At 37.7% G+C, this 25,606-nt stretch overlaps 2 protein-coding genes across 3 annotated transcripts in view; one reads left to right on the forward strand and one right to left on the reverse strand.

The window, feature by feature from the left end:
• LOC139941104 (bridging integrator 3-like) overlaps nucleotides 1-25,606 on the reverse strand; it is a 96,053-nt gene that overhangs the window by 13,341 nt on the left and 57,106 nt on the right. The window contains exons 5-9 of one of the 2 annotated variants that reach the window (XM_071937536.1): nucleotides 23,778-23,881; nucleotides 3,307-3,577; nucleotides 2,072-2,129; nucleotides 1,913-1,953; nucleotides 334-529 (exon numbers count right to left, since the gene is read on the reverse strand). In XM_071937536.1, coding sequence (XP_071793637.1) covers nucleotides 334-529; nucleotides 1,913-1,953; nucleotides 2,072-2,129; nucleotides 3,307-3,314 — 303 coding nt within the window. In that variant the 5' untranslated portion in view covers nucleotides 3,315-3,577; nucleotides 23,778-23,881. Of the gene's footprint in view, nucleotides 1-333; nucleotides 530-1,912; nucleotides 1,954-2,071; nucleotides 2,130-3,306; nucleotides 3,578-4,806; nucleotides 4,876-23,777; nucleotides 23,882-25,606 lie in introns of those variants that run through there. The other variant, XM_071937535.1, reaches the window with a different exon arrangement.
• Nucleotides 5,172-9,123, forward strand: LOC139941006 (2-aminoethanethiol dioxygenase-like). The gene has a single exon (XM_071937418.1). It carries the CDS (start codon nucleotides 5,190-5,192, stop codon nucleotides 5,955-5,957), a length of 768 nt encoding a protein of 255 aa, XP_071793519.1. The 5' UTR covers nucleotides 5,172-5,189; the 3' UTR covers nucleotides 5,958-9,123.

Here is a 25,606-nt window from a genome sequence, read left to right on the forward strand (position 1 = left end):
CGTTATTGCTTTTAGCAGAAAATTGTTCGGCAACTTGCAACTAAAGTAGCTAAGCTCAACAAAATAACCAGAATGTGGTAATACCAGCCAAAACACCATTTCGTATGTACAATTTTTGACTGGTATCACGCTCGTTGTTGCTTTAGCAGAAGCAACTTTTGTGCTTTAGCATCTCTATGAATTTGGGCCCAGATCTCAGGGGGTACATTGACAATTGGCTAGTCTTTGACAATTACCAATAGTGTCCACTGCCTTTAAAACATAGTGTTGCCGCAAACCTTTACTACAAGTAAAACATCTTGACAAATTAGAAGCCTATAGAGATGGACCTACCAGTTCCTGTGTACGAGACTCAATCTGACTGATGGACTTGTTGATTTGCTCCAAGCTCTTTAGCGACTCCTCCGTATTGAGAACGGGGCTTGCTGCCAGGTTCTGACCGATGCGACACTGCGTCTTGGACAGCGCCCCCATGGCTTCGATACAGTGCTTCATGTCTTTGTATAACTTCTTTGTGGCCTCATCAAGACTGTCAAGATTCAGTAACAATAAGGAAATACAAATCACAATGAATGGACGAGAAGTTTCCTTATGAACTAAGGTAATGGATTATCATTTTAGTAACAGACACTTTGCATTTATAAATGTATGCCATTATTGCTCCAGCACTGGAAGTCTGGAAAAAAACTTACCCTACTGTACCCATAACCTTTCCAGCGATCCCTTGGACCAGTATACAATTGTTGCACGCTGTGACGGGTTCCATGGCATTTTGTACACTCGAGGGGGGAAATGACACCTGAGGCGAAGCCGAGGGTGCCATTTCCCCTCGAGAGTGTACAAAACCCATGGACCCCAGTCACAGCATGCAACAATTGTTTTGTTATACCTTTGTATAATTGTAATTCCTCCTCTCGAAGTTTTGTCATCTTCAAACATTATTACGACGATCCAGAAAAAATTCCCTCGAACCCGAGGTTGTTTCGTACACAGCGCTGGAAATCAACCAACGCCGGGAACGATCAAGGTGATGTACACCAGTGTACATCACTTTTCATGTTACCCGGCCCGTTGAGCCATGTAACATGCGTTTTTGTTGCGCGTCACATGATTGGTTCTCGACCAATCAAACTTCACAGTTTGTTTCCGAGGTATAACAATTTAGGTTGTCACTTCAACCCTCTTTTCCAGTTATCTTTCAATAATGTCATTTTGTATGCACTCTAAATTGTCCAGGTCAAAATTAACCGAGGTTCCAGGTCCAAGGGGGCTCGACCTGGAAAGTGGTTTTAAAGAATGGTATTTTAAACTCAGATTTTGTGCAAGTTTGAACCATTTCTGGGTGAATTTAGACACAGATTCATGTACAAATACCCAGAAATGAGTCAGGTACCACAAGGCCCATATCCAGGTCAATTTCTGAGACATTTTTAGAGTGTGGTACCTTTTTATACAGCACTCATATCTGTCACTCAGTGCACTCAAGGCACATCATTATTCAGCATTTTTCCTGCAAGGTGGAGCTACCTTTTTGAATTATGAGACCAATTCCTTTACATAGCACAATGTAATGGTTTACAGGGTGCTGTGGTGCAATATGCTGCCGATCCAACCAGGAACACTAGGGCAAACCCCTTCTCTTTTCAATAAGTGCACTGGGTTCAGTTATGAGCACTACAGTCACATGGGACCAATGGCTTTACATCCTATCCAAAGGACAAAACAATAATGGCAAAGTGTCTTGCTTTTAAAGACACAAGTGTCACGACAGGGACTCGAACCCACACTCTGCTGATCAGAAACACCAGAGCTGGAGTCCAGTGCTCTTTTCCACTCAGCCACGACACACCAAAGATTGTGGACAGACTTCACAGTCCAGAATTTTAAGGGACAAGCAAGATAAAATACTTACACCTCAATTTTGTGTACCTCTCGTTCAAATTCCTTCTCCTCCTAAAAAAAAGTAACAAAAAGTATTAAAAATTAAAACAAAGCTTTGTACATGTAATCGTTTTCAGTATAATTGTTTATATTATAAGCAATATTTTTGTATTAATTTTAATTAAGTTACCTCTTTTGAAATGACAGGAGGTGCCTTTTTTGGCGACGTCAGTCGACTGAAAATGTTCCTGTAAAAACAAATCAACAAGCACATTTTTGAGAAGGGAGAAACATATTTAAAGGCAGTGGACACAACTGGTAATTACTCAAAATAATACTCGGTAACAAGTAATGGGGAGAGGTTGATAGTATAGAGCATTGTGAGAAACGGCTCCCTCTGAAGTGACGTAGTGTTCGAGAAAGAAGTAATTTTCCCTGAATTTGATTTCGAGAGACCTCAGAATTACATTTTGAGGTCTCAAAAGCAATCATCTAAAAGCACACAACTTCGTGTGACAAGGGTGTTTTTTCTTTCATTATTATCTCCCAACTTCAAGGACCAATTGAGATCAAATTTTCACAGGTTTGTTATTTTAAATTGCATTTGTTGAGATACAGCAAGTGAGAAGACTGGATTTTGACAATTACCAATAGTGTCCATTGTCTTTAATCAAGTCAACTGGCAAATACTAAAAGGTTGTTTTTACTGTTAATATTTGCAAATGTGTCTCTTCCTGTGTTCTTTAAATTGTTCAACTGAAACTATTTGTGCTGAACAAATACATTTGATAGGGCCTATCAACTTTGTAGAGGTGCTGGTCACCAGCTGTTCCTCCTTGCCACTCACTGGCTTGGTATTTTTTATCTGTTTTGCTTCTTGGTATCTTCATTTATCGATTTGTCTTTATATGTCACTGTAAAGCCTAATAAAGCTTAACTTAACTAAACTAAAATAAACTTCTTTTTTTTTTTTTTTTTTAAAGGGTTATGCCCTAGGGTGGATTTCACAAAGAGTTGAGACTAGTCTCATTTCGAGTCAGGACGAGTAACTAGTCCTAACTTAGGACTAGCATTCAGCTTTTACTACCTCCTAGGACTAGTCCGAAGTTCTACGTGAAATCGACCCCTGGTCTTGGCCTTTGTAACCCTTCAAAAACTTCCCACACTTTAAGATTTTCCAATGGAAATACCCTTATGAAATAATATGAAAATTACAGTGCCCTCTCAAAGATGAAACTCCAAGGCTCGATTCCACAAAGCACTAAGTAAGATTCATCTGAAGACGAGTTGTCATTATCACAATAGTGATTTGTACAATGACATCACACTTTGATCAGCAAGTAAGAGTGATTCACAGTTAAGATCAATCTTAGCTCTTTGTGTAATCGAGCCCAGGCCTGTACTGTAGGTGGATTGCAAATTTACCAGCTCATTGCGACGATGAAAGATTGGAAGCGCTAGAAGTCCACACTATTAACCAAAACCAGTCTCTTCAATCTATGACGACAATGGGTTCAAACCTCTTTAGAAACACTCTCACTTGATCAAATGCAATGACGTCTTCAGGCGATAACTGTGACCTCTCAGTCCAAGTGCAGAGGCAGAGCTCCAGAGGACGATCTACGAGTACGAACTCTCAGTCAGTGGAGTATTACTACCATCATTCTGCATCTTCATCCATTGACTCTTCAACAACCTGAAAAACAAGGGGGCAAAAATTAAGTATCAGACTGCCACTTTAGTTATCTTTCTAAATTTAGGTCAACTAATAATTCTTTCCTGTCCAGAACAGTTGACAGAACGTTTACATACAAAGAGGAACAAGCACTTTGAATTAGTTTTAAATCATTACAAAGTGAAGAATTTATATAGAAAAATAAGCAATTTTTAGAGTTCTACGTGGTCTCAATTGACTTGATGTTACTCACAAAATGCCCGGTCACAAAATTGACTGAGCGCGCAAGAGTTCAGGCAACAATATTAAATGTCCCCCTTAAAGCCATTATACACTTTCGGAACAGAAACAAAAATTTAAGTTCACAGATTTACAAATAACTTACAGGGTTTACAGAAGGTAATGGTGAAAGACTTCTCTTGAAATATTATTCCATGAAATGCTTTACTTTTCGAGAAATCATTAAAACAATTAGCAATCCTCGCTAACGAGAATTACGGATTTATTTTAAACACATGTCATGACACGGCGAAACGATCGGAAACAAGGTATGGGTTTTCCCGTTATTTTCTCCCGACTTCGATGACCGATTGAGCCTAAATTTTCACAGGTTTGTTATTTTATATATATGTTATGATACACGAAGTGTGGGCCTTTGGACAATACTGTTTACCACAAGTGTCCAATGGCTTTAACGGAAAAAAAATTCTAATGCTAATGGGTAATAATTACAGTTAAGAATTAAAGTTAAGAACAATGACAGAATTAAAGTTAAGAATAATGATTCTAAAAAACGGAGATTATTAAATTTGTTAAAAAAGACTAAATTTGTTAAAAAAGACTAAATGAGCGGAGCTGAGCCCAGAATGATAAACAAACACACAAAAAAGGTTCCAGTTTTGGGTATGGAAATATCATCAAGGAAAATACATGTTCATGAATCATGTCCATGAAATGATAGATTTATTTAAAATGTACCAAGTTTTTTTAGCTTTAAAATACCATGGGCATGGTTTTTTGCATGGACTGGAGAAAAGAAAAACAATAACATGCCCCGCCCCTTTCTTAACCTTCCCTTGTTATTGGCTTTTTTTTTCTGCCGGTTCTTCGTCAGCATAAAACCATCATGTAAAAAACAATACCATTCTGTTTAAACGGCGGTAAATTACTGAACAATTAAACTGCTAGGGTGACCAAAATAATTCAGCTTCACAATAATGAATTCTCACGTGTAAAACATAACAATTTACCTTTTAAAATGGTGCAAAACAATCGACAATTTCTTCCCTTGCCCAGACCACTGACATTCGATTCTGTTTATCGACAGCTTTTAACCTTTGACCTCTAACTAACAAAAAAAGGCTCGTACTTAAATACAAAGGATATAAATTGAATTATGTTTATTTGTCATTATGAATGATTGTTTGTTGGGTTTGGTGAATACACCCTTTATTTTTATTTCTTAAAAGGTGTAAAGATGGGAGAAATATGTGACAAATTAAGATAATTTTTCCACATTACACAAAGTCATTTAGGATGGTTTGGTACCCTGTCCAAAAACTCGGTATTTGTTATTTTATTATGGCAAGGTATCAGTCTATGCTCCGACTACGTGACTGCCGACAACACCAACATGGCGAACCTCCAACCGATCCAAAAAGTGGCCAAGCTTGCCTTAGAAACTTTCAAATACGTCAATAAAGGAGACAAACATGTATTCCTGGACAAACTGGAGTCTCTGTGTGCCAGTGTGAATCGAATCCGTGCTGCTGATGTCGGCGTAGACCTTACCACAAATGCCTCGCCACCGGTACCGGCCACCGCTCCGGTCGGCTACATGTTCATAGCGGAGAACAGCGCCGTGTCCATGGGTGTTTTTGTGGTTGAGCGCGGCTGTCGACTTCCCCTTCATGACCACAATGGAATGCATGGTGTTATCAAAGTACTATCCGGCACAATCCGGATGCAATCGTATGATCTCTTAACTGAAGATGAGGTGAACAGCATCAAAATCCCAGATTCTGACGGAGTGGCTCTTCCCAATTCTGAATCTGATGAAGAACTAATGAGAAACCTCATCCCAGTTCGAAAAAGAGCAGAAGCTAAGATAATAACGCCAGAGAGTAAACCCTGCGTTTTAAGTCCGATGGAGTCAAACGTGCACTCGCTTGAGTCAATTGATGGTCCCGCAGCTTTCCTGGATGTTCTCTCACCACCGTATGACCCAGACACCGGGCGAGATTGCCTTTACTACACAGAAACACCCTTCTCCTCCTCGAACTTGAAATTGAAGGAAACTCCAGTCGACCTTCGTTGGTTGCTGAGGATTCCGCAGCCATCCAGTTTCTGGTGTCACCAGCAGTCGTATCTCGGACCACCTGTCAATTTGGAACAGTTGTAACAATCACATGCACGAGAAATTATGTTATACCAAAATTTCAACATATTAAGCCCTAGACCCAGTAACTGGGGCACTGCACTCCTCTGTACTCCGCTTTGTCATTATCGGTCGTACTAGCACGACCGATAATGATGACAACATTTCCAAAAAAGGAGTATATAGCGCCCCAATTACTAGGTTTAATTTAGCCCCAAATACTTTATTTAAGTGAGAGAGTTAAAACCAAACAACAAAGGAAAAAAATTAACACTGTACAGCTGTTGTCTATTTTAATACATGCAAAACAACCTGATGAACCTTTCGTTACTTATTATCATGTCAGTTAAAATAATCCAGGTCTGAAATGTCATCTTTAAAGACAGTGGACACTATTGGTAATTGTCAAAGACTAGTCTTCACACTTAGTGTATCTCAACGTATGCATAAAATAACAAACCTGTGAAAATTTGAGCTCAATCAGTTGTCGAAGTTGCGAGATAATGAAACAAAAACAAACCCTTTTCACACGAAATCGTGTGCGTTCAGATGCTTGATTTCGAGGCCTCAAGTTCTAAACTTGAGGTCTTGAAATCAAATTCGTGGAAAATTACTTCTTTCTCGAAATTTATGTCACTTCAGAGGGAGCCGTTTCTCACAATGTTTTATACCATCAACCTCTCTCCATTACTCGTCACCAATTAAGGTTTTATGATGATAATTATTTTGAGTAATTACCAATAGTGTACACTGCCTTTAAGAGGGCAACGCAAAGCCAATTGCATATGCTAAAGGGCTCTTCCATCAGAAAACCTGAAAGGAAGTATATGGGAAACTTTTAAGGAGACACCAAGGCCAAGTCCAGGGGGCAATAGCTAGAGAGGCCATTGCCTCGGTGTATTTCCAGACCTGTTAATTATCAAACCTTGAGGAGTTACATGTGGAAACAATTATTGCTTAATACTAGTTCAACTGCCAATTGGCAAAGTAATGGTTATGGCAAGACAGCCATATCCCACTTTTGTATACGACAGCCCAGTTCATACTTCCTATTTTAGTAACACAATTATCAGTACGCATTGTTTTTCCGATTGTGATGCAAGAAAATTTGCTTCGCACAAAGCATTTGCAGAAAGTATGAAACGGGCTTTGAACAATATTGTGTATGAATCATTGAATTCTAAGTCAATTTTTTTTTGTATGAATGATTGAATCCTTGGTCAAACTTGCCTTACTGTCACAACAGTAGTGCGTTATGATTACATACATACTGCAGTTGTGGCTAAAGTACTACTAAAATTTGATTTTAAAATTATGGTTTAAATAATTAAAATGAATGGATAATAGTAGTACTTCACATGTTTTATTTGCTTTCCCACCTCTTAGACCAAGTTGGGCTGTCCTAATTGGGTAACTTTTGCTGTGGCTTTGACTATTTGCTACAGCAACAGCAATGTTAAAAGGCAGTGGACACTATTGGTAATTACTCAAAATATAATCATTATCATTAAACCTTACAGGTTTTTTCATGCGTATGTTAAGATACACCAAGTGAGAAGACGGATCTTTGACAATTACCAATAGTGTCCAGGGGTGGATTTCACAAAGGTAGTCCTAACTTAGGACTAGTCCTAAGCAATGCTAAGAGATAGGACTGGTCCTAAGTTAGGACCAGTAACTCATCCTAACTTGGGACTGGTCCTATCTCTTAGCATTGCCTAGGACTAGTCCTAAGTTAGGACTACCTTTGTGAAATCCACCCCAGTGTCTTTAAATGGACACTAACTGTCATCTGCCATAGCCACACAGACACCCAGCCTTCAAATCATAATTTCTGAGGGCCTTTCATTTGGTAAAAGAAGATCAAAGTTAATTGAATGTTAATTGAAAAATTATTCTATGACTTTCATTCATGCACATACCTTTATAAATGTTTGTAAAGTTTAAAGCAGCTGAAATTGTACATTCTGTACAATGAAGAAGTGATTCATTATTTTGAAAACTTGTGTGTTACAATCTTAATGAATAGAGACAAACCCAAAGTTATATTATGCATGAAATCTGCCAGATTGAAGCAAGAAATCCATGTTTTCCTCTTGGATCAATAAAAAAATACATGTCAACTAAAATGCACACATTTATGTAGTCGTTACGGATAGCCAGCTGCCAGTATATGCAATACACTTTTCCTAGAAATAGATGATTTCCTCTTTTTTTTCTTTTCTCAGTTTTATCAAAATTGAAAAAATACTATACAAAATCATTGAAGTAATTTCCTCCTTTAGGGTGAAGTTACAGTTGCATGCCTGTACATGAAATTGATGCATTGCTTGTCAGATACTTTTACACATTACGCTCAATGCATGAGGGACACATCGGTCTGGCCTGATTAGTTTTCCTATACCTGTAGATGAAGATTGTGTGAGTTTTTTACCTTGGCAATGAATGAACTTTAAAGATGCTATGTCAGATTTTTGGCCGATTTGACCCCAAAATGTTGATTTAAAATTCAACAAGTATTTTGATGGGGGTCGAGAAAGTTACAAGCTTCCATTTGAGCCATTGCTCGAAAAAGTTCGCCAATTATTAGTAGCAGTGAAATAAAGTGCTCAAAATTCTTATGTGTTTTATAAGAAACGTTCTAAATTTTTGTCATGGTTCCTGACCATTAAAAGTAAACGTTTTTTTTTCCGTTAGAGCGGGTGATACTCTTTGAAATACCATTCACTCAAAAAACTCTATTTTTTAATGTTTGGGGCCAAAAATCTGACATAGCATCTTTAAATTGGCAATTATCATTACCTTTTACCATATGGACTTTGAATTAACATTATTCCTTGAACACCCAACAGGGTGGATACAATGTACGTGTGCATTTACAAGTCTTTATTATTAATATTATTTTATTATTAGTTACCATTATGTTATGGTAATCGATCTAAATCAATTTGAGTTTTCCACTATGCAGTATTGTATCAATACCTTTCACAAGAGTCCCAATTTTTACACTGATTTTAATCAAAATGTTACAGAGGAGGCCTGTGTTCATAACTGCAAGCAGTATTGTTTGGTTTGAATATAAATGTATAATAAGTTTGTGTTTATTTAGTTTGATAAATTTATAATTATAAGTTTGTGTGTATTTTAGTTTGATTAACATGTCAGGCTTGTTATCAGTAAATTATATGTATTGATGAATAAAATATAATCTATAATAACAGTAACAAGATAATTGTTCGCTCGTTTTAGTTGGAGTCGAACCAGGCAGAGACAAATTATAAAGTTTCATTGATGTACACAAATAGTTAAATGGTCTAACATTACAACCCTGTCAATACATGGTATTACCGCAAACCTTTCTACATATATCGTATTCCGCCATGCAAAATCCTAATAACCCTAGCAAAGTTTTTCTCCAAGGTTAATAAAGACCAAACTGAGAACCCCCCCCCCTTCTAGTACTAGGGTGGAAATTTTGGGGTACATATTTTTGCATTTATACCATAGTTGAGTTTACCATAGGTCCCCTTTGGTTTGGATTTGGGAAACAGTTTGCAACAACTAATTCTATTTTCTCTTTTTTAGATGTAATAACAAATTAATTGCATAGAGGATGAACAATATCACTTGGTCCAATTTCATAAAGCCTGGAGAGCACAAACACTTTCTAAGCAGGGACAAACTTGCTAAGAAGAAACAAATAACCTGCCAAAGTTGCCTAGAGCAACTGGTTGTTGCCACTGGTTATCAGCTCATTTTTTGCTTGGCACTTCTTCGCAAACAAACTTGCTAAGCAGCATTTTCTGCTTAAAAGCAGCTTTATGAAATTGTATACCTCACACACACAAAGAGGTGTGATACACTGGGGGCAGAGTTTACAAGACAAATCTAAGAACAAATAGCTTACAAATCATAACAGCATTAGAAGTAACTTCAATCTATTGACAATATCTAACCCAAATCTAAATCTAATCTTATCTCAACTAAAAAACAGTTTCATGTGCACCAGTTTCTTTTTGGTATAAAATAATCACGTTGACCGACAACGGGACATGGCGCCCTCTAACGTCAGTAAATGAATAACTGAGGCACTTTTGATGCAATTATTTGTTGAAGTGGAAATCATCACGGGGGTGTTTGGGTACGTGGGTGACCTAGGCTACAAACATGAAATTTTAATATCCAAAAACCCTCGTGTGTGATTTGAAATGAATAATTACAACACCGTATGTATTGAATATTTCAATGACATAATTTGTTTTATCACAGGCTGACTTTGCATTTCGATTTATACCGAGCAGTCGACTGTGGCGGCGGTGAGCCGAGTTGATCATGTTTTTACGATACATAATAAATGAGTGATAACACACTTCTTTACGGTAACATTTAACCTATAACATAGACCAACTTGGTGTTAAGGGCACTGGACACTATTGGCAATTATTCAAAATAATTGTAAGCATAAAGACTTACTTGTTAACAAGTAATGGAGAGCTGTTGATAGTCTAAAACATTGCGAGAAACGGCTCCCTCTGAAGTAGTTTTCGAGAAAGAAGTAATTTTCCACTTAAATATTATTTGAATTTGATTTTTGAGACCTCAGAATTAGATTTTGAGGTCCCGAAATCAAGCATCTGAAATCACACACGTGTGACAGGTGTTTTTCTTCCATGGGCCTTATTATCTCGCAACTTCGACAACCAATATTGAGCTAAAAATTTTCACAGGATTGTTATTTTGTGCATATATGTTGAGATACACCGAGTGAGAAGACTGGTCTTTGACAATACCAAAGGTGTCCAGTGTCTTTCAGTAATGGCATTATGCATAATGGGGCCCACGCCATAATCTTTCCGAGGTTACGCAGTTTGATAAGATGGCTCATCATGACCGCGCTTTTACCTATTAAGGACCCTCTATTTCAATTCTGTATCATTACAATACGGACGCCAATAATTTGGCTATGTAAGACAATTTTGTTAGTCCATAACGTCTGGGAAAATAGCATTAAATAGAAAATGTATTTTGTTTGAGAAATCATTGACATTTCGGGGCATTCTTTGACGTTTTCGGGTTAATTTAATTGTCACATACCCCCCTCCCCCCACATACACGTTAGAAAAAGGCTAAACCCTCCCAGATTATAGCTAGCTATTATAGCTAGCTATTATAATTTAGCTTCACAGGTAAATATATCAGAATTAATGAATATTTTACAGTCTGGGCCAATTTCACAGAGATGCTCAAGCATTGAATACTACTAAATAATTTTTCTGCTGAGCAAAAACGAGCACTGGATACTACTGAAAACATCACTCTTAACATTTCGAATTGTCCCTCATATGGCTCTTTAAAAAGAGTGTGGTTATTTCACTCTTTTATTTAGAGGGGTTTCACTCCAGGACAGAGTGAAAAATCGAAAAAGATGCAACTCACTTCAATCTTAAAGAGTGGAAGACTAATCGAAAAACAGTTTTCCCTCATATGGCTCTTCAAAGAGTGCCTTTTCACTCTTTTAGAGAGTACATACTCAACAACCAGATATAACCATATTTCCCCCTCATGAGGCCTAGACCAGAGCAGTTAAAAGAACGCCTGACCTCTCCGTCTTTTCCAAATTTTACAAATATATTTTGATGCCTTCACAATACCGACATTCCACAATCTTGTTTTCCTTATAATATGCACTCATGTTCTTTTGTGACCAAAGTTGTTTTGATAGTTCTTTATAAAAAATACCTGTGTTTTGCTGTGGAAGAAAACAATTTGTTTACCACCGGAAGAAAGTTGTTTGTTTAGCCGAGTGTGCAGTCTCCATGGTTATGTTTTTCTTTCTATTTTTTTATGATTAATAATATTGTTAAAAAGCTCCAATGATCACGCGAGACCGTGAAGGTATTGTGTATGGAACCTAAAAATAAGTAGCTGTTCACTTAACCATAACCTTTTTTGTGCACATAATAATATGCTCTGGTGATTTTTTTTTGTGTACTTGTATAATGAAATTTGGGGTAAAACTTTTACGCCGGGCCTGTTTGTTAGGTGATGAATAACAAAGTTATTAAATATTGACAGCAGTGACAAGTAATGTCAAGGCAGTCTGTGAATGAGAACTGAAATGAGCACTGCTTTTAAAGGATTTGGGTACCTTTTTAAAATGTCCATAGATTTACATTAAACTTACAGGGTTTGAAGATAATGATAGTGGAAAGCTTCCCTTCAAATATTACCAACTGAGGTGCTGTAGTTTTTGAGAAATGAGTAAAACAATGTCATGAAAATACGTTTGTAAATGATTAAAATAATTTTCGTCTCATGAGACGAAAGTTATTTTCATGACATTGTTTTACCCATTTCCCAAAAACTACAGCACCTCAGCACGTAATATTTTCAGGGAAGCTTTCTACTATCATTATCTTCAAACTGTGTAAGTTTAGTGTAAATCTGTGGACATTGAGTTTTTTGTCCTACAAAAGTTACATGGACCCTTTAAACTAATAATCGCTCTTGATACGTGAAAACCAGCTTTAGATTAGTTTTTAGCGAGAAATGGTGAGTGGTGCCCCATCTGACAATTTTTGTAAGTCAAACAAAAGAGTTTTGGCATTTCAACGAGGGGCGGCACTTTCAATAAATAATTGACGCAAGGGACTGGTTTGTATAAAAAGATACTGCTTGTATGTTATCTGTTTTCCTGTGACGTGTACTTTTAATTTATCAGCCTTCTGTCAAACTGTACCCATTTCTTATGTACTTCCTTGAGGAAACTAACCCACAGAAATACACAATGTTACGACAGACCGTCAGAAACTGTTAACTTTTCGTATTTTATTTTTGACTGTGTGATCAAATTGTAATTATTAAGACAAATTCAGGATGCAAATTGTCACGTGCCGTGACAAAAGTACATAAAATAAATCGAAGTACTTGTATCCTAGTATTTGGGTGTATCAGCACGGATATACCTTTGGGGGTATTTCACTATAGGTTCACCTTTCGAAGAAATGACTAAGTAAATAGATTGTGAACCTAGACACGATTCCCATTGACCACCTGACACAATCAATTCAGTCGACACTAAGTGACCGAGGAAACAATCAAAACCTCAAAATCAGTTAGAAATGTGTAAAAAGTATTGTTGTTGCAGTTTTGATAGAGCCCGTGGTAAGGGATAGGCCATGGGAAATGAATTGAACTGGAATGCCTTCGTGTTATGAAATACACGTAAAAGAACCCAGGGGTCGATTTCACAAAGAGTTAGGACTAGTCCTAGGAGATATACAAATTGCATGGATAGTCCTAAGTAAGAACGAGTCACTGGTCCTAACTCGAGATAAGACTAGTCCTAACTCCTTGTGAAATCCACCCCAGTGCACTTATTGATGAAAGATAAGAGAACGGGTTGCCCTCGTTTCTGGCAGTGGCTGTAGAGTGCGCCGCAGGACTTTGTGTACACCTAATTAAAAGGTGTTGTTACATAAAAGTGCCTCCTTTGGCAGAAACATTTAAACCTGCCATTAAAGTGTATATGTTTTTCAAGCGCCTTTAGCACCTTCTTGATAGATACAAAAGCTATATTATATGACCAGACCAGACTAAAGGCAGTGGACACGATTGGTAATTACTCAAAATAGTTTTTAGCATTGAACCTTACTTGGTAACGATAAATAGGGAGAGGTTGAAACTAGTATAAAACATTGTGATAAACGGCTCACTCTGAAGTTTTCGAGAAAGAAGTAATTTTCCGCGAATTTTATTTCGAGTTCTCAAATCCTAAAATCTGCCATCTAAAAGCATACTACTCCGTGACAGTTGTTTTTCTTCATTATTATCTTGTAACTTCGACGACCAATTGAGCTCAAATTTTCACAGGTTTGTTATTTTATACTTTTTTTATGTTGAGATACACCAAGTGAGAAGACTGGTCTTTGACAATTTACCACTTTTATTACAGTGTGTACCCTCTGTAATGGCGGTGGTACACGAGTTTTCATAATGATTAACACGTACATTTATTTTAATTTAATTTAATTTAATTTAATTGTACTCTTCGATCCGCACTTCAAAAAATGAACCTCGTTAATTTTTCACCAAAACGTCAAGTTGTCAACTCTATTGAAAAACTGAATTCTAAGAAATGCATATTATCTTTAGTCGTCAAGCACACACGCAACAGATTTCCCTTTTTTCCCCGTGTAAAATAAAGCAATCGGGGGATTCCACCAGAAACGTTACTCTTTATAAAAACTACCCGATAGGTGATATGCACATAACTTATACATTATAATAGAACTTGAAGACAAAGAATATAATTGTTAATATCCTATAGGCCTATATGAGGCTCACCCTGTCAAGGAAATTCCCCGTGAAAGTAGCGTCACTTCCTTTCATCATGTCTCAGACTGTCCGAATAAGGACTGAAGTTTCGAAGAGGTGGATCACCAGTTTCTTTCCGTTTTTCATAACATGTCCCAACGAAACATTCAGTATGTTGTTTTCAAATTAAGACCCACGCCCTGGCGTGTACACAAATAAAATAAGAAGTAAAAAACATCAGACAAAAAAATAATTGTAAAGGATATAAAACTTTGAGTCACATTGTGGTGAATCCGGTTGGCTTTTAGGACGTCCGGGCTTTTAACCAAAAAACAAACTTTATTATAGTTCCAAAACATTCCTTAAAGTTGAAACTCCTCGAGTCGCCCTATATCAATGTAATAGTATCTAATCACTCAAAGTATATTACCAAAACAAAATGCCATTGCAAAGTTTTATTACACACTAAAAACAAAATGAAACTCCACTTGCGCAGACAGTTGCACTTTTTATAGTTCCCGATACCACGAGAGTTTATCCAATATTGTAGATTTGATCGTTTCAGGAAATACGCGTTATAGTATTCGACCAAAATCTGCGTCTATTAAGTCTCGATCTTGCTTTTCGTATTTCGAGGTACCACCAAGAGCAACACAAAAAGATTCACTTTTTGAAAGTTTGTAAGTTGAATGCCTTGGCAGACTTTCACTTCACTTCCGAGCAACCAGGAAATGGTTGCCAAGACGACCAAGTTCATGTTTTAATTTTGTTTTGATTCGGATGGCTTCACCGAGTAGTAAAACCATTCAACTTAACCCCAACCTTGGCCTTGGTGGTGTGTTGAGCACAATACCTACAGCTGGATTGACGTCACGCGATCCTCAGGCATGCGTGGCATACTTTCACAGGGCCCCGACCGGTAGTCGTGACGTCATGCAGCCAGTCGGCATGGTAACCCCGGGTGTTTTGGCCCAAACTTTGCGGTGGTACACCAACCCATTACAATACCATAGCCAAGAAGGGTATGTTCAACTATACAACAGCTGGGTTGAATTTCGTTCGACTGGCTCGATCATATTTCATGGCTCTATGCTTCCGAAACCCAGTTTGACGTCACGCTTAGTCATAGAGACAAAACGAAGAGGGAAAGCCCAGCATTGAGATGTCACAGACGGTTCTGTGCGGGTATTATTAATGAGAGGAACGGTCCGGAATGAATAGGGGGTATCAACCTTGACTTTTTGGGGGCCTTCCGCCTTGGATAATGAAAGAGACTCACCCATAAATAGTATTGTTATCCCACTGTGAATGGGTTACCAGAGCTCATGAAAGGATTGGGGAAAGTTGTAAAAAGTTTGTATTGTTATAAAAAGTTGTTTTTGCGGCTGGCATAAACAAACCGTGACATTCTGTTGATGTGGCTGCCTGGCGGAGTACAAACACAGATGACTGCTACATAATGAAAGAAAATGCACCAATGTACACGTGCTGCAACGGGAAATTTAAACAAATGCCAGTTGTGTACGTTGTGTGTACCCATAGCTAATTACAAGTTTGCAATGCTGAAACTTTGTAAAAATATTAGCCAAAAGCTATAGAGGTGTCATGTGTTGGGTGTCTATCTGTTGAAAGCGAGGGCTTACACAGAATGGATCCGGGTGTTTGTACAGACAGGGTGGTGACATCCTCGCTTCGCTTTCGTGTAGGCAGAAACATGGGGAGGTTGCTAAAAATAAAATTAAACAAACCCCCCAAAACATACAAACAACTACCCCAACAAACAATCAAATATTCAAATTTGTCTTAAAAGGTATTTGGTACTTTTTGTGGGACAAAAACACAATGTCCACAGATTTATATTAAACTTACACAGTTTGAAGATAATGATAGTAGAAAGCTTCCCTGAAAATATTTGTTGCCCGGGTGCTGTAGCATGTAAAAACGTATTTTCGTGACATTCTTGTACCAATTTCTAACGGTCACAACCTTCAACAAGCAGGCTTGGGCTCTTGGCCTGGGCCTAATTTCATAAGAAGAAAAAAAAACATTTCAGAATACTGCTTAACAAATCTCGTTGATAAGCACATAGGAGTGGGGCACCAGTGTCGAAATAAACTTTGTATAATGTTTTGTACAGGCTTTATGAAATTGAGCCCTGACCTGAGCTGGGTTAGGTATCCCCAATTCCTCTGAATCCGATACTGTTAACTTTTTAACGATTACGTTACGAATGACATCACCATGGACAAGTTAAACTATTATGGTTACGAAAGAGAAGTAAGACAAAGCTCATACGCTTTTAATTAATAATGCATTGCGGTCTTCAAAACCTCTAACAACCATGTAAATTAATCTTGAAAAACCTTGTCACTTCTTATAATTACCCGAAAACCGGAAGAAATCATGTTTTGAGGAAATAGCTTGTTAGTAGTTGAAAGGATTTTCTGCTTGTACCTTTCCAAGGAAATTCCCCTTGACATCGAGGGTTTTAACCTTGTCATCTCAACGCGTTCGTTTATCCACGTGTCAACTATCAGTTGGTGCAACTTGTCTAAACTTTGACCCGTTAAAGGCAGTGGACACTATTGGTAATTGTCAAAGACCTTCACAGTTGGTGTATCTCAACATATGCATAAAATAACAAACCTGTGTTGAAATTTGAGCTCCATCGGTCATCGAAGTTGCGAGATAATAATGAAAGAGAAATAACCCTTGTCGCGCGAAGTTGTGTGCGTTTAGATGCTTGATTTCGAGACCTCAAGTTCTAAATCTGAGGTCCCGAAATCAAATTCGTAGAAAATTCCTTCTTTCTCGAAAACAAAGGCACTTCAGAAGGAGCCATTTCTCACAATGTTTTATACCATCAACCTCTCCCCGTTACTCGTCACCAAGAAAGGTTTTATGCTAATACTTATTTTGAGAAATTACCAATAGTGCCCACTGCCTTTAAAGGCACTTGACTCGTTGGGTAATTTCTCAAAAATTAGCATATACGAACTTTTATACTTGATAATGAGCAAGGGGAGAGCTGTTGATGGCATACAAAAAGAGAGAAACGACTCCCTCTTAAGTACTACGTTTTTTGAGAAAGAGGTAATTTCTCACTATAATAATATTAGAATCGGAGGAAACTTCAGGTCTGAAGCCTTTCACGGACATGAAGCACACAGATTATTCTGCAAAAAGGGTGTTTTTACTTTCATTAAACTCTTGAAACTTCTGTTACTTTACGCACAATTTTAAAGTTTTGTTACTTTTCAACACACAATGTTGGAATACACCAAGTGAGAATAATACTTGGTCTTTGACATTTACCGAACGTATCAAAACCATGTTGTTTGTGTCGGTAGCAGGCCCTGGCAGGTATATCGGGGCGAGAGAGAATGTGTTGTGCCATGGGTATCGGGAGGGGTGTGCGACACAAACAAATTGATACGAAGATGGTGGAACGGGGAAGGTGGGTCTGAAGCAAGGGGATGGTAGTACAGGGGGCGTGGTTAAGGCACAAATCTGGAATATATTATGTGAAGGATGGGCAGGGGTGGACGAAGGGGGTGTTAAAGGAGTTGTAAAGTGATGACCAATTGGAAACAAACCTCGAATTGAATTGGATTGAAATGGTTTCCGATAAAAGACAGCTCGAAAACTGATACAACTCGAAGGTACTCTCTACAATTTTAGATTAAAATTCACTCTAATCGATTGAAATTATTGACAACTGCAGATGATTTTGACCCTTGGTTTTAAATCGATGCGAGTGAATTGCAATCTAAAACTGTAAGAGAGTAACATGGCTTGAGAAAGAAAAAGAAATTTCCCCCTAATTCTGTGGATTTTGAGGTATTGCGTAAAGGAAATGAAATGAAATAGTGTTGAAACTTCTACTATTAAACTTGAAAATTAATCCACATTACCTTTCGTGCGTATAGCACTGGTCTAAAAGGTCCTCGAACTTAAGAGTGAGAAAACAGAGAGAGCCGTCAAGGCGTGTAATCATTAACCCTGACCTGCACAATTAGCTTGAACTATAAATAAATCATGACAATTCATCTACTGAAGTATAAGCTATAGTGCTCTCATTCCATCCCTTTTTTGTTATAGTTTTCAATGTAAACCATTATAATCAATCATAACCTACCTGTGAAAGTTTCAACGATCCGGCGAATTCACAAAATACATGGAGGTCGCGTTTTACTGAGAAAACAACCGTGAACAAAAAACACTCAGTACGAATGGCGGGTTGTACTATAACGTTCGTATTTTGAGAATCAACTATAAGTAAATAGTAAACTTGCGGGTACAGCTGTATTAAATCTCTTGTGTGGTTCTTATTGTGGTTGCGGCAATCAACATAAGCAACGGTGATTAGTTAGGTTTTCAACCACTTTGCAGTATTATTAAAAAGTGTGATTTCGTCAACCAATTTGCATAGCAAAACATTTTTTTCTGAACTCATTTGAGCACACTGAATGCCAGCAATATTATAGCATTTTGCTCTGCTATACAAGGGAAATCGTTCATTGTATAATAGCCAGTCAGTTTCCAGATTGACTATTCATGCCTTTATTTCATTTCTGGATATTATTTTTTCCTCATTATTAATTTGTATAATTATTAATTAAATGTCAATAAATGCTGCGATTGAAAGGTCATGTTGCTGGACGTCTATTAGCCACCTGATGGCCTTTTCGAAACCACGGCTTCGGTTCCAGATTCGGCTCAGGCTAGCTTGACCCAACGGTTGTTTTGACGAATTGAGTACGGGGCCCCAGGCATAATCCAATGCCGAAGCCCTTTAAAGCCATTATACACTTTCGGAACAGAAACAAAGTGAAAGACTTCTCTTGAAATATTATTCCATGAAATGCTTTACTTTTTAAGAAAACATTAAAAACAATATCAATTCTCGACATCGAGAACTACGGAAACAAGGGGGGGGGGGGGTTTTCCCGTTATTTTCTCCCGACTCTGATGACCGATTGAGCCTAAATTTTCACAGAATTGTTACTACTATTACCGAAAGTGTCCAATGGCTTTAACCATTGTTCCAGTGTGCGAGACTGAAATAGTGACGTAACCAGAAGGGGCGGGGCTCAACCCCCTAAAAAAAAGGCCTGTGTACGCCACTGATGATGTAAGTATCACACCCTTTATCTCTGATTGTTATTATTATATGAAACATGTGTGCAGGCCTACATTCGAATTGACGTTATTAAGAATTACCATTTCAAACATATTTGGCAGTTTGGTAAGCTGTTTCAATGCAAATAGCTCTTTTGAAATTGATTCCAAATGCGTAAAGTTAATGTATTCTTTTGTATGTTGTATCTTTTGTATCTCGATGCTGTTTCCATGCTGGTCTATACGCAAGGACCACAGCCATGGCGCTTGGGGCGTATAGTACTCAAGCGTAGTTTAAAATGTATGTATTTTTTTTAATAGCTTACATTTTTTAATTGTAAAAAAAACCCAAATTTCTTTCTGTAAAAAATAACACTTCAATGTGCATTATATCGTTACATCTCCCTTAAAATACATCAATGATCAATAATAAAAGCATTAAAAATACAGTTTAAAGGGAATGTACACGTTTGGTAATTGTCAAAGACCAATCTTCTCATTTGGTGTATCCCAACATAAGCATACAATAACAAGCCTGTGAAAATTTGAGCTAAGTTGGTCATCGAAGCTGCGAGAAAATGATAAGAGAAAAAAACACCCTTGTTGGACGACTTTGTGTGCTTTCTCAGATAGGAATAAAAGACTTCTGGCTAGAAGTCTTTTATTATTTTAGTGAGAAATTACCTCTTTCTCAAAATCTATGCTACTTCAGAGGGAGCCGTTTCTCACAATGTTGTATACTATCGACAGCTCTCCAATGCCCGTTACCAAGTCAGTTCTTAAGTTAATATTTTTCTTGAGTGTGTACCTTCCCTTTAAAAAAACAGACATGGAATCCAATACCCTGAAATGACCCGGAACTAATAAGCTAAATTGGCGCCTATGTATATGACAGAATTATTGAGCTGCTAAATACGAGGGTTCGAAAACAAAACTGCAGTCATTAGATTCGATTTGACTACTGACGGTTGTGAATGACGTAAGTTGCATTCAGTTAATGTTTTGGTCATTAACACGCCTTATTAGCTAATAATTACCGTATTAATAATCATATTATCTCAAACATTAAAGAATTAGCTGCTGCACACTGGTTACCGATCCAAAACCAAAAGGGTTGTTTAATGGCCAATAGTTGGTACTTGGTATTGAGCAATAGAGCGCTGTTGAAAGTACAACACATTGTGAGAAACGGCTCCCTCTGAAGTTTTGAGAAAGTTTCTCAGTCAAATATTAAAAAGACTTCGGACCTGAGCCTTTTTAAAGCCATTATACACTTTCGGTAAACAGTATTGTCCAAGTCCCACGCTTCGTGTATCACAACTTATATATAAAATAACAATCCTGTGGAAATTTAGACTCAATCGGACATCGGAGTCGGGAGAAAATAACGGGAAACTTACACCTGTTTTCGCGCGTTTCGCCGTGTCATGACATGTGTTTATAACAAATCCGTAATTCTCGTTAACGAGAATTTATATTTTTTTTACCGTTTTCTCAAAAAGTAAAGCATTTCATGGACTGATATTTCAAGAGAAGTCTTTCACCATTACCTTCTGTAAACCCTGTAAATTATTTGTAAATCTGTGAACTTTTTTTTTTTTTTTCTGTACCGAAAGGGTCCAATGGCTTTAAGGGAGGCATCCGAAAGCACAAATTTGTGCAACAATTGTCTTTTTTATTTCATTATTATCTTGCAACTTCGCCGACCAATTGAGTAAAAAAAAATTCAGATTTGTTATTTTATGCATAATGTTCGTATACAGCAATCGAGGATACTGGTCTTTGACAAATACCAACTGTATCCAATGCCTTTAATAGCGGCACAGATCGATTTTAAGTGGAAGCAAAAAAACGTCGAGGATGAACCGTAACAATTAACATGGAAGATTCCTAACTGCACGGCTCATGCATTTGTGAAACTACTCATTACAAATTTTCACACAAAACAAAAATCATAATTACAAATTACTCAAGGTCGACGTGTTTGCGAAATGTATCATAAATAAATAAAAATTATTTGTACTAAAATTGTCATTGTTATTCTTTCTTATTCGAGCAAATCGTGCCTAAAAATTGTAACTGTGACAACATGGACACGGTCCTTTAAACCCATTCATTGGTAAGCAGACATGCATGAGAGTCGTTGAGAAATTCCACCACAACAAAACCGTGGTTCGAAATAAAGTTTCTTGACTAATATTGCATTGAAGGCTTAATATTGTTTTGAAGAATGCTGACTCGAAACTATTGTTAGATTAACGTGTTTCGCTTTATGTTAAACCGACTATTTTGTTTATTTGCGACAAACATCTGTCATCTGTTTTGTTTTTTACGTTCTGTTTGTTTACTTCCTGTTTTTCACTTTTAAAGTTTCCACGAGCAGTGTTCCGTACCGTATCGCTAACTAAACGGTTATAGACGGTTTTGAATTAAAGAACCTTATAACGAATCGCGTGATCGAGCTGACTTAAGCTTCAATGATGGACATACATCGACGCGCGAACCAGCAAATATAAGAAATACAAAACAACTCAAAATAGGCATGCACCAAATTTTTTTGTATGGATATTATTTATTATTAGTTGTGCTCTTTATAAACTTAACATAGTCTGACAAAGTTATCGACGTCAATTTGTGTATAGTAGTAACCTGACGCACCAAACATCGAATCTAAGTAATACAAGAGAAGGCACCATGCTGTTTTCCCGTCAAACCTCGATTTCGTAGCACCGATACGAACGGGTTCGCTCTCCACAAATCTTTATTATTTTGCCCAGGTAATGATTGTAAACAATGTTTTCAAAGGAATTCTATCAAAACACTGTTACAGACGCCATAAATAGCTCTGTAAATGTACCTTTTTCTAAAACACTTTTTTTTCGAACAAGGTAGATCATTAGCAATAATTACCAAGACACAGTTAATGGGAATTTAGCTTGGATTCTGCTTCAGTTTGACCCATTTTTGGACACAGATTACGGGTCGCACTGGCCCAGAAAAAGGTCAGGCCGCACGGGTCCACAACCGGGTCAATTCTGACCCAGGAGTGTTTAGAGTGAGTAGAACATTCATATTACAATTAATACAGACGTACAAAGCAGATATTAAAGCCAGTGGACACTATTGGTAATTGTCAAAGACCAGTCTTCTCACTTGGTGTATCTCAACATATGCATAAAAAACCAAACCTGTGAAAATTTGAGCTCGATTGGTCGTCGGAGTTGCGAGATAACTATGAAAGAAAAAACACCCTTGTCACACGAAGTTGTGTGCTTTCAGATGCTTGATTTCAAGACCTCAAATTCTAAACTTAAGGTCTCGAAATCAAATTCGTGGAAAATTACTTCTTTCTCAAAAACTACGTCACTTCAGAGGGAGCTGTTTCTCACAATGTGTTATACTACCAACCTCTCCCCATTACTCGTTACCAAGTAAGGTTTCATGCTAATAATTATTTTGAGTAATTACCAATAGTGTCCACTACCTTTAATGACACAACGCACATCATGACACAATCATCTTGCCTGATTATTTATTCATATTCCATAAATTACTACATACATAAGCCAATAGCTTCGTGGATATTCATGAGATCCCGTGACCACCGCAAAGAGCCGGAGGAGGTGATGACGTCACATCTTCTGACCCTGAGAGCGAGGAAAGTCTAGACGTCACAGCACGTCCATGTTACGTAGTACACGGAGCTATATAACACCGTGGTTGTTTGACGTAATACACTCACCGCAGTCGTATAACTGTCGCATCAGTGCCTTAAACCTTCAGCATGATATCTCCACACGAGGGACCGTTAGGTCTAAGTTAATCACAAGTATACGCTGGCAATGATGCTGGTTTTCTAGTATCTCTACTCACGGAGTCCAAGGCTGCTGCGTGCATGACCGTCCGTACTCATCGTGTCTTCAGGGATGTGGTTTCCCCTTGAGACGTTATACTTGAAGACACTGCAACACATTTAACGTATTGTCTCCGTCGGAGCCAAATTGTCGAGTGGGATGTAACCATGAGCTTTGATTTCGGATGTAAATTATCAATCACTCACATCACGCTCTTCGGGGCCGATTATTTTGGGTTCGTTTGTTAATGTTGTATAAAAAAAAAATAATATATATTTATAAATAAGTTGTTATTAACAATTGGCCGTGGACGTTATAATGATGCATTTCTCTTCGCGTTACCATGGCAATCGAGTCACAACTAATAATGCAAAAACAACCTTTGGGAGCAGCTGGTCTTCAAAACTCGTGGATGTCCAAAGAAAGTGAGTTTTTGACGTCATTGTGACGAGGTACATAGCTAAGCAAACTTGAATTGATATCAACAGGAAACCTACAGACAAAAGGTAGAGCAAGAAATTCGGGGAATTGTCAGTTGACATAAATAACTTACCAGTTTCTTTAAGCCTATACCTCGCAGTCTTTCCAAATTCCTTTAGGGCACTGGTGTCTTATGACGTTGTGTTGATGATAGTTGTTGTTGTTTGTGTATCTTGCCTATGGGGAATCAAGTAAATAAATGTACATATCACTTGTTTTGTGCTCCTTCATAATGTGAATGGTTTGTTTGGGTTAATCAAAAACATTCCTTGCAATTCAATAAAATAACACGATTTCATAACAAGTTTTTTGGGGGGTTATGAAATATTTGATACTTTCAAACAATTCATGGGTTCCTATACCTGTAGGGGGTTAGATATAAAACACCTGTTTAAAAATAAAACACGTGTTGATCGTACAAAACAATAAGTCCCGAGGAAGCACGACACATGGAGTTCTTACATTACAAGACAATTTCTTAGTTGTTTTCCTTAGATAAGCAGAAGAAGAAGAACTGACGCAAATAACTGTTGGTGAATTTGTGGAAAAAAATCATAGCCTCAACAAAAAAGATGAGAGTCCACCACAACAAAAACACATGTGAATATGCGATTATTTTTCTCATCCCACGCGCATATATAACTCACAGACGTGTTTTGGTCGGAGTACACCCAAGAGAACGTTGGGTTTTCAGTAAAACGGTTGGTGATAAAGCTCATTCAAAACAGAGACTCACACACCACGAGTTTTCCCCCTAAATAGATACCGAGTGCTTGGGGCTTTACAATTACCTGTTATAAACAACGGGTGTGTTTTGATATACATGAGATGCTAGAATGATGTGTCGTTATTGTGTGAGCAAGTGGTGTGTTTCTATTGTATTAAAGGCACTTGGCAGATGGATATCTTTGGTATTTGTCATTTTCGTAGCTGTCGATATTTGAGTGAGAAATTCACTCCGACTCAAAAACTACGTTACTTCATCAAGGGAGCCGTTTCTCACAATGTTTTATACTATCAACATCAGCTCTCCATTGATAGTTACCAAGTAAATTTTTATGCTAACAATTATTTTGAGTAATTACCAAAAGTGTCTGTAGTGCCTTTAACAACACAGTTTATGGGAAGATTTCTACTCAGCACAGCATCTGCAAGCCCCGGCATCCTAATTTTAACAGATCCGAAGAAGTTCCCTTTGGAAATGCCTAAGTCCACAGAAATCCAGATTAAAGGGTTCGAAAAGTGATTTCCCCGCACAAAATACAAGTGTTAGAATATTGGGGAAAAAATATAATAAGCTGATGTTGCAACCAACCAAAAGGACACGGTATAAATGCATACGATAGTTAATGGCATGACGTTTCGACCCTAGCAGAGTCTTTCTCGAAGGCAAAATGACAACGCAACACACATGAAAAGGTAACCAAGTGTAACATAAGCAGTGAAGTGGAAATACGTGAATGGAGAGAGAGAGAGTCAGAAAAGACATGAAAACAATGAATATTGAGACAAAGGAGGGGGTGGAAGGAAGGGGCTAATTAGAATATTGTACGTTGTACAAGACATTTACTTGATTCCAATTCATGTTTTTGCACAACACGTTTTTTACTAAACCTCCCGGGTTAGAATTGGCGCCGATCCGAGACCCAGTGGGTCCTGACCCATTGACCCGGTAAATGTGTCAAAATACACAGAAATGTGTCAAACCTGATACAGAATCTGGTTTGACCCCCCCCCCCCCCTGTTCAACCAGTTTCCAGGTCAATCGATATAGAAATGGGTCAGACCCATGGGACCTGGACACAATTTGTTTGATTCGAAATGGTTTATTGCAATAAAATGAAATTTGCCGCCAAAGGCTAAATTGCGGTCAAATTACAAAGAGTTTAAAATATTACATTC

The sequence above is a fragment of the Asterias amurensis genome, chromosome 8 (genome assembly GCF_032118995.1).
Source record: "Asterias amurensis chromosome 8, ASM3211899v1".
In the NCBI taxonomy this organism is placed as follows: domain Eukaryota; kingdom Metazoa; phylum Echinodermata; class Asteroidea; order Forcipulatida; family Asteriidae; genus Asterias; species Asterias amurensis.

What these genes read in the sequence shown, in the direction of transcription:
- LOC139941006 (XM_071937418.1), top strand. Translation starts at nt 5,190, where the DNA reads ATGGCGAACCTCCAACCGATCCAAAAAGTGGCCAAGCTTGCCTTAGAA.